General features: G+C 50.0%; 1 protein-coding gene across 1 annotated transcript in view; it reads right to left on the bottom strand.

Moving 5' to 3' along the window:
• Positions 1-10,000, bottom strand: part of LOC143287596 (uncharacterized) — a 20,673-nt gene that overhangs the window by 242 nt on the left and 10,431 nt on the right. Inside the window, exon 3 of the mRNA XM_076595705.1 lies at positions 1-5,459. This exon is cut by the window's left edge and continues 242 nt beyond it. Coding sequence (XP_076451820.1) covers positions 1,043-5,459 — 4,417 coding nt within the window. The 3' untranslated portion in view covers positions 1-1,042. The remainder of the gene's footprint in view (positions 5,460-10,000) is intronic.

Raw genomic sequence — 10,000 nt, 5'->3', positions numbered from 1 at the left:
TCAAGCCTGTTTCAATGACTAAAATTTGAAAGCCTCGGTCTGGCAGGACGCATCCTGGTATGCCATAACTGACCAATCAGTGTCAGACTGTAAAATGCAGGGCAGTATAAGTCGCAACACAAACCTGTCAAACCCAGAAGTTAAAGCGAGCTACAAGCAGGGTCCACAGTCTATGGTCTGTACCAAGGAAATCACACAGGTTAGTTCGGGTACATTGTTCAGAGACACCCAAGAAAGATAGGCGAGTTAAAACAGATGCTCAGCAGTCGTAGTCCACAGAGGTCTCGGTGACAACGGCTTCTCCATGATAATAGCCAAGGGGTCACGATTTACACCAGGCAACAGTTTATTCAATATTTCTCCCCAGCCCCACTATGAAGGCATCATTCCTACAAGCCTCACTCTCTCTCTTTCTTTAGCTCTGAAGCTCTCTTATTAGCCCTGAGCTCTTGCTACCGTTGGGTTGACTTCAGAGTCTCTCCCTGCGCCTACGCCCAATACACGGGCTGCTAGGCCGGAGAGACCGAGACACAGCAGGTATGGATCTTTAACAATAGCCTCCATACTCTAGGGAGTCGTATTCTCAAATCAACGATGCCTAGGATGTTGTCTGCGATGGAAATGTGTAGGATGTAGTTTGATTTAGAAAATGTTCAGTAAATTCATTTGTATGGTCGAGTCAGTCAGACTCTTCATTGAATGGATGCTGTGTCTGCCTTTAAGCCTTCCCTTTGCCAGACATAAATCCACGACTTTTCCGTCGTGTGGTGATAATGAGGAGGAGGAGGAGGAGGACGACGACGACGATGATGATGATGATGATGTGCTGTTGGTGACGGCAAAAGTCAATGCTCTCTTTTCCTTCATGCCTCCTCAGTCAACCCTCACCCTCACCCTAACTCACCCACCATCCAACCTGTTTCCCTCATCAGCAGCAGCTGGACACGTGACGTGACATGAAATCACATGACATAACATGGCACACACCGCAAGATGTATAGGAACCCAGTTCCTTCCCTGGTGGGGGACTAAATGATACTCTTCAAGAGTCTGCGGTCATGCCGGCAAACTTGCGATACTGTCCTGCCGACTCGGGGTGCTTCCTCATGTGCCAGTTGAGCGCGTTCTTCTGGCGGCACCGGTAGTGGCAGAAGGGACACTTGAGAGGCTTCTCGTCCTTGTGCACCAGCAGGTGCACGCGCAGGTGCCTCTCCGTGCCGAACTGGCGCGAGCAGCCCGGCAGAGGGCACGGCCACTGGCTGACCCCCTCGTGACACGCCTGCACGTGCTCCAGCAGCTGGAGAGCCGTGGGAAACAGCTGCCCGCAGTCCGCCTGCGAGCAGAGGAACTGGGCCGCGTGCTCCTCAGCACCGTCCTCAACCGCCGCCACGTCCTTGTCCGGGATGGTCTCCACATCCACATCCTGACAGCTGTCCTGGTGGGAAGGGGAGGAGGGGGTGGGCGAGGAGGTGGTGGTGGTGGTGTCCCCTCCCACTCCTCCTCCAGCCTCCGTGCCCACCACCACCACCACCCCACCACCGGCCTGGTCCACCACTACTTGGTCCGCCGCCTCCTCCTCCTCGGGGTGGTCGTTCCGGAGGTGTCTGCTGAGCTCGGCGTGCATGTGGAACAGCCTGGGGCAGCCCCTGGCCGGGCAGGGCAGGGTCTTCAGGGCGTGGGTCTTGCGGGCGTGGCCGCCGCGGCTCATTTTGTCCAGGTGGGCGCTGCGGCGGTGCTGGATGTAGTCGGAGATGTTGACGAAGTGGACTCCACACGGCTGGCAGGCAAACCCCTCCGAGAAGCTTTGGTCCTGGGAGCAGGTGTCGTCTTCTGCTGCAGAGGTGGGCACCGGATGCTGCTGCTGCTGACTTTTGCGGGTACAGTCTTCGCAGAGTCTGGGTCCTCCTTCGGCGGGTAGGGGCGTGCTGGAAAGGAACATGGTTCCGCACACGTCGCAGGAGCACAGCGGAGGAGACCCCGGAGCGACACAGGTGTGAGGGAGGGAGTTGTCCACGGGCAGCAGTTCGTTGCACAGCTTGCAGTGGTACAGGTCCTGGTATAGGCGCTGGGGGATCTCCCCAGCCCCTGGGATCCTCTCGGTGATGACCGCCGACCCCGACCCCGACCCTGACACTGACCCTGTGCCTGACCTCATACCCTCACTCCCCCCTTCCTTGTAGTACGACTCTTTGGCTGCCTGAAGCTGCCCCTCCCCCTCCTCCTCCCCCTCCTCCTCCTGCACAGCAGCAGCAGCTCCCCCAGTCTGTTGGTTGAGCAGTTTGGAGCTGCCCAACCCCCTGCTGTTGTTGCTGTTGCTGCCAGCGGCACCTCTGCGTCTCCCTCCTCGCTTCCCTCCACGGCGCCCCGAGTTGCGTGGCCGGATGCGGAAGGAGGTGTAGACGCAGTCGTCGCTGGGCTTGATGAGGTTGTTGAGCTGTCTCCGGCGAGGCTTCATCTCCACCATGGCCTGCGAGGGCACCATGACGGGCTGGTAGAGGAAGTTTTTGGCGGCGGCTGTGGGCGACTGCCCGTAGACCAGGCTGGTGTGGTAGGGGCTGCCGATCTCCAGCCCCAACTGGTTGGCCAACATGTGGAAGCGGGTCTCCAGGGTGGGGTCCTGGAACCCCTCCGCGGCCCCCTCGCCCCGGTCCGCGCTCCCAGGTGCCTCTGCCGTCTCCTGACACGCGTAATGACCCTCTCCTCTGACACCGTCCACACCGTCTTTTGTCATGGCGTCAGCACTCATGACAACAACACCACCACGAGCCGCATCTCTGACGTCAGCCACACTGACGTCAGCATTCCTCCTCACCTCTGCGTGCCTGTTGTTCACGTCCCTCGCGTCACCGGAGTTGACGGCCACGACGGCCATGTCCTCCGCTTCCTGCTTGAGGTGCTGAAGTCTGTGTACGTCAAGGCGCGGGTGGTGGAGCGAGTCTTCTTTTCTTTCCGACGCTGAAGGGAGCACTCTGTTGCCCTGACAGTCCGTCACCTCCATGGGCTCCTGCTTGATGCCTGATGCTGCCAGTCGTTCGTGAAGGAGGCCCCCCGGCGGCGGCATCCCCGCGGCGGAAGAGTCCAAGACGTTGGTGGGGAAAGCGACAGCGGAGGAATCAAAAGCAGGGTGGGCGGCCAGAGGGATCAGGCTGAAGGCCCCCGTGGTGTCCATGGGCACGTGCTGCTGACCGTCGTTGCTGGGCAGGTGCTCACAGTACGCCGAGTTCTCTGTCAGCAGCTGAGACAGCACGGGCAGCTTCGGGGGTCTGCCTCGCTTCCGGACCGGCTTTCCTTGCTCCGACATCACGCTGTTGTGGTACACCATCATCACTGAGGAAGAAGAGGACGATGACGTGGAGGAAGAGGTGGATAACATGGTGGGGGCGGATGAAGTCTGATCCGCAACCAGCAGAGGCATGGACAGAACGCCCAGAGGAGGCCCTTCAGAGGAGGCTGTGGAAGCCGTGTGGGACGGATCGTCCTGGGGATGGTGGTGGTGGTGGTGGTGGTGGACCGGGGCGGTGATCTCCCCTGGCTCGTGGTGCTCTGTGACCGCCTGCTGTTCTGGGACACAGGCAGAGGCTGCTACCGGTGTCGCCTTTCCGATCACGTCTTTGATCTTGACGGAAGACTTCCCACGGGATCGTTTGCTCCAGGGCAGTTTGAGGATGCTGGTGTAGACCCCGGGGAACAGGGTGTTCTCCGTCAAGAGCTTCATGTCCTTGGGCACTGTCTTCTGAGCCTTGGGTTGGCCCCGAGGTCGGCCCATCTTGGCTTTGTACTTTTTAGGCTGGGCACTGGCCGCCACTGCATCGCTGTAAGGAGGGGGAGGGGGCAGTTCGTTCATTGCCTGTGAGGGAGGAGGAGGAGGCTGGCTGATGGCAAAAGAGGAGGAGGAGGAGGTAGAGGGGGTAGCGGGTGGCTGTCCCTGAGTGTTGGCGGCAGCAGCAGCGGCGGCGAGAGCTTCGGGGAGGGTGTGGAGGAGGGGGATGGCCACCAAGCCGCCCGCCCCTGTGGCCATGAGGGGGATGTTGAGAGTGGACACCCCGGTGAGAGCCCCCCCAGCCCCAGCCACCAGGCCCCCGCTGCTGACGTCCAGCAGGATGGCGGAGGCCGAGGTGGGCAGAGCGGACAGCGTCACGGCCACTGTGGGTTGCTGGCTCAGGGCCGCTGCTGCCTCGTCCTGCGCACCCACCTTCCCCCCGACGTTCCCCGAGCCCGGAAACTCCAGCGATGTCAGCGTGGACATCATCTGCATGGCTGCTGCTGCTGCCGACGACGAAGAAGAAGGAACGAGGCCAGAGGCGGGCTGAGAGTGCTCCATACACTTCTGCGCGGCGGACGATGGGGAGGAAGAAGAGGAAGTCAGGTGAGGAACTGCCGAAGACAGACTGCCATGTCTGAAAGCCTCCGAAGAGCTACTAGGAGTCGTCGCTGCCGCCGCCGCCTTCAAGACCCCGCCAGCCTGTTTGTCGCGAACGTCTGCAACCTGCTGGATGTCGGAGATGTGAAGGTGGCCTGTGGGGAGGGACAGGAAGTGCTGGACGATCTTCTGCTTGCTCTGCTGCAGGTCCTCGGACCACCTCGGACCTCCGGTGGCAGCGCTGACCGACAGCTTGTTCTGGAACTGCTGCTGCTGCTCTGTCTGCGCCCCGGAGCTGACGCGCTGTCCTGCTGCCAGCCCGGGCAGCTCGGACAGGTTGAAGAGGCTGCTGGATACAGGGCGAGGGGCAGGAGGGGGGATCCCTGTCAGGGCGGAGTGGGCCTCTCTCAGGGGGATCCCTGTCAGGGCGGAGTGGGCCTCTCTCAGCTGGTGGCTGGCTGCCGGAGCCGAGGCAGAGGCTGCATGAGGACCGTGCAGCACCCCGCCGTGAGACAGCGCCGACAGCAGGAGGGTGGTGGTGGCGGTGCTGGGGGTTCCCCTGTGGGCTTCCGGAGCTTGCCCCAACAGCAGGTCCACACCTCCGCCTCCTCCTCCTCCTCCTCCTCCTCCCCCGCCATGGCGGAACAACTCCCGCGTCTTGGTGACGGTCAGGTCGAGGGGTCTCTCCGCGTCCTCCTCCTCATCCACCACCATCTCATCCGGGTATCCCATCCTGACGTCAGCAGTGGGCGCATGCGCAGAGGAGGAAGGGGAGCGCTGAGCGCCGCTGTCGCGCATGCCACCACCACTACCACCACCACCACCGCTGCTGCTGAGGTCCAGAATGAGACAGTCATCGTCGGTGTTGCTGTCTACGGTGGCGAAGTGTTGTGCCGGCGAGAAGTCAGCGCTCGCCAACATAGCCATGTCCCCGCCGCTCAGGCACGTGGTTTGTTCGCCGTAATACGCTGTTTCGCCGCCGCCGCTTCCACACGGCGGAGAGGGGCGGTCGTCGGCGCAGATGGTGGTGTCTGTGTCGGTGGCAGACGAAGGGCGATCGGTATCTGCTGGCGGCCCCGTCCTGACCTGAGGTCCCGCTCTGAAAGACACACAGACACACAGACAACGTAGTTACGACCAAGACAATGAACCAATGGATCAATGAACGAATTGATAAACTAACTGACTAACTAACTAACTAGCTATCAAACTAACTAACTAATATCATGACCCAATAAACGATGATAAAAAAACAACAACAAAGACAACATACACTGCTCTCTGTCGATATTCCACTTTCTAAATTCACCAATCTGAGAGTGCATGTGTATGTATGTATGTGTGTGTGTGTGTGTGTGTGTGTGTGTGTGTGTGTGTGTGTGTGTCTGTGTGTGTGTGTGTGTGTGTGTGGGTGTGTGTGTGTGTGGGCGGGGGGAGGTCGGGTTGTAAATGTGGATGTTCCTTCTTCTATTCCTGACTTGGCTTCTTCTCTTCTCTCTCTCTCTCTCTCTCTCTCTCTCTCTCTCTCTCTCTCTTTCTCTCTCTCAGTCTCTCTCTCTCTCTCTCCACATAAATTACGTTTTAAACGTAATGTAACAGATCATGAGCTGTCTTGCCCTCTCTGTGATTTTCAAAAAGAAACAGAAGTTCACTTTGTGTTACAATGCCCTCAATATGCTGACCTGAGACAACAGTATATCCCCTTTAAGTATTATAATACTCCGTCTTTGTTTAATATGACATTGCTTTTTTCAAGTGAAAACAAATCATTGGTCATGCGCTTGGCTATATTCCTAGACAATGCTTTGAAAGTACGTTGCTTATAGCGTTATGTTTGTCTTGCGCCTATGCATTTACTTGTAACCACCCCTATTGACATGGGCCAATGGCCTTTTCATTAAAACAGTTCAGTGTCCAGTGTTCTCTCTCTCTCTCTCTCTCTCTCTCTCTATTTGTTTTTCTTTCTTTTTTTTTCGGCATAAACAGAAAAGCGTGGCCCCATTACTATCTGCCTCTGTTCTTGTCAACTTCGTCTACTCTTCTTCTTCTCTTCAACACATTTTCTGGAATGATTATTTCAATTTCTGGAAAAAAAAAAAAAAAAGCGCGGGACAGCATAACACGACACACCACAGTTATACAACAAAACCCAGCCTTCTTGACAATCCGAAACAATGATTTACAACAAGTATCAGGGTAATTTTTAAAAAAAATATGTAAGTACACACTTTTTTTCTCACAGCTGAAGATGTTTCTTTTTTTTTGCACTTCCTACCCCCAACTCCCCTCTCAAAAAAAAAAGAAAAAGAAAAGAGAGAAAAATCCTGAATAAGTTCCAGGCTAAACACGTAAAACATCAGATGCTAACATTTTCTTCTGATCATTTTATAAAGGTGTTTAGAAAATCAGGCACAGAAAAGAAAACGGAAAGATAACATTTGAGAGAGAGAGGCACAGCATGCATATTTTCATACCCCATATTTATGTCAGTTGTTGTTTTTGAGCGGAAATATTGAATCTTATCTGTTGTTGACTCTGGTGCAATTAGTCTCATTAGCGGATGACCTGCATATCACTTTTAGATAATGCGCAAGGAAATTATCTGCTTGCAAAAGGAAACTGAAGTCTAATCATAATTCCAGTGGCATAGCATCAGAAAATTAAACAATTCTGGAGAGTCCTCAGCTGCTTCCAACAACCAAGTCTGGAAGTTGGCATGACAGAGTTACATACATTTTCAGTGACAAGCACATCGAGCTTACAACTGGCTCCTGGCCCACAGATAACCAGAAGCAACCCGCCATACTGATGATAAGCAAAGGGACCTCTTTAGTCTCAGAAAGTCGGCTCTTAGATCTATCTGTCTGTCTGTCTATCTATCTATCTATCTATCTTTTTTTCTTTGATCATTTCGTGCTTTGGGAATGTTTAGGATCTTAAGTAAATGACATCATAGATTGAAATGGTGATCAATATATATATATTTTTTTTTATCATTATTATTTCGTGCTTTGAGATTCTATCTATCTATCTATCTATCTTTTTTTTCTCATCGTTTCGTGCTTTGGGAATGTTTAGGATCTTAAGTAAATGACACCATAGATTGAAATGGTGCTCTATATTTTTTTCTTATTATTTCGTGCTTTGGGAATGTTTTGGGATCTTAAATAAATGACGCCATAGATTGAAATGGTGCTCTATATTTTTTTTCTAATTATTATTATTTCGTGCTTTGGGAATGACTTGGAATCTTAAATAAATGACGCCATCGATTGAAATGGTGCTCTCTTTTTTTTTCTCTTTTTTTTCTTCTTTTTTTCTTCTTTTAATTATTATTTTGTGCTCTGGGAATGTTTTGGAATCTTAAATAAATGAGCCATAGATTGAAATGGTGCTCTCTATTTTATTTTATTTTTCCTTATTATTTCGGGCTCTGGGAATGTTTTGGAATCTTAAATAAATGAGCCATAGATTGAAATGGTGCTCTCTCTCTCTCTTTCTTCTTTTTTTTGTTTTTATCATTTCGTGCTTTGGGAATGTTTTGGGATCTCAAATAAATGACGCCATAGATTGAAATGGTGCTCTATATTTTTTTTCTTATTATTTCGTGTTTTGGGAATGTTTTGGGATCTTAAATAAATGACGCCATAGATTGAAATGGTGCTCTATATTTTTTTTTCTAATTATTATTATTTCGTGTTTTGGGAATGTTTTGGAATCTTAAATAAATGAGCCATAGATTGAAATGGTGCTCTCTATTTTTTTCTTATTATTTCGTGCTTTGGGAATGTTTTGGGATCTTAAATAAATGTCGCCATAGATTGAAATGGTGCTCTCTCTCTCTCTCTCTCTCTCTCTCTCTCTCTCTCTCTCTCTCTCTCTCTCTCTCTCTCTCTCTCTCTCTCTCTCTTATCATTTCGTGCTTTGGGAATGTTTTGGGATCTCAAATAAATGACGCCATAGATTGAAATGATGCTCTCTCTTTTTTTTCTTCTTTTTTTTTTAAATTATTATTATTTCGTGCTTTGGGAATGTTGTGGAATCTTAAATAAATGAGCCATAGATTGAAATGGGTGCTCTATATTTTTTTCTTATTGTTTCGTGCCCTGGGAATGTTTTGGGGTCTTAAATAAATTACGCCATAGATTGAAATGGTGCTCTCTCCATATTTTTTTAAATTATTATTTCGTGCTCTGGAAATGTTTTGGGATCTTAAATAAATGACGTCATAGATTGAAATGGTGCTCTATATTTTTTTTCTTATTATTTCGTGCTTTGGGAATGTTTTGGAATCTTAAATAAATGAGCCATAGATTGAAATGGTGCTCTCTATTTTATTTTTATTTTTATTTTTTTATTATTATTATTTCGTGCTCTGGGAATGTTTTGGGATCTTAAATAAATGACGCCATAGATTGAAATGGTGCCATAATCGTTATAGCTGTCACGCTATATAAGAATGAAACCATAAACGAAAAAAGAAAAAAAAAGAAAAGAAGAAGAAAAAGAAATAGATATGAACGTAGCAATAACAAAAACAACGTGGTAATAATAATAATAATAGGTATTTTATAATTCGCTTTGCCTCTTTAGCACAGAGGTCCAAAGCGTTAGCAATTAACATCAATATGCAACGGGGGAAAGGGGTAACCAAAAATAAATAAATAAATAAATAAATAAATGAATGAATAATGAAAATAACCTAAACAAAAAAAGTTGATGAAGAAAACTTAATGATGAGCATGTGTACACATAAAAACAGATAAATAAATGAATGAATACATGAACGAACGAATGAATGAATGATGGAATGAATGAATGAATGTATGCATGATTGAAAGAATGAATGAATGAATGAATGAAAAGATAAATAAACAGATAGATAGATAAATAAATAAATAAATAAACAAACAAACATGGAACAACGTTGATTGTCGATCAGTTACTTGAAAAGAGAGAACACAAAAGGAGGGAACACAAAGACAAAGGAAATGAATGATAAAGAAGAATCTAATCTGACGCTATGGATGATGATCCTCATTCACAACAGGCAGGTATATAGGTAGGCATCTAGCAGGCAGGTATATAGGTAGGCATCTAACAGGCGGGTAGGTAGGCATCTAACAGGCAGGTAGGTAGGTATCTAACAGGCAGGTATATAGGTAGGCATCTAACAGGCAGGTAGGTAGGCATCTAACAGGCGGGTAGGTAGGCATCTAACAGGCAGGTAAGTAGGCATCTAACAGGCGGGTAGGTTGGTATCTAACAGGCGAGTAGGTAGGCATCTAACAGGCAGGTAGGTAGGTATCTAACAGGCGGGTAGGTTGGTATCTAACAGGCGAGTAGGTAGGCATCTAACAGGCAGGTAAGTAGGCATCTAACAGGCGGGTAGGTTGATATCTAACAGGCTGGTAGGTAGGCATCTAACAGGCAGGTAGGTAGGCATCTAACAGGCAGGTAGGTAGGCATCTAACAGGCAGGTAGGTAGGCATCTAAGCAGGCGAGGATGGGTGATGGGAGAGTGGAAAAGATGGGGAAGGTCAGGTCAGGTGGTGCCGAGTGTGGGCCCAGCGGTAACGCGTTCCCCTATGAAGCAAAAGAATGTGAGCCCATAGGTTCGCATCCAGTACTTGCCAATAT

Source organism: Babylonia areolata, chromosome 11 (assembly GCF_041734735.1).
Source record: "Babylonia areolata isolate BAREFJ2019XMU chromosome 11, ASM4173473v1, whole genome shotgun sequence".
NCBI lineage: Eukaryota > Metazoa > Mollusca > Gastropoda > Neogastropoda > Buccinidae > Babylonia > Babylonia areolata.
The sequence above is the reverse complement of the archived record's forward strand: the minus strand, read 5'-3'. Positions and strand labels throughout refer to the sequence as shown.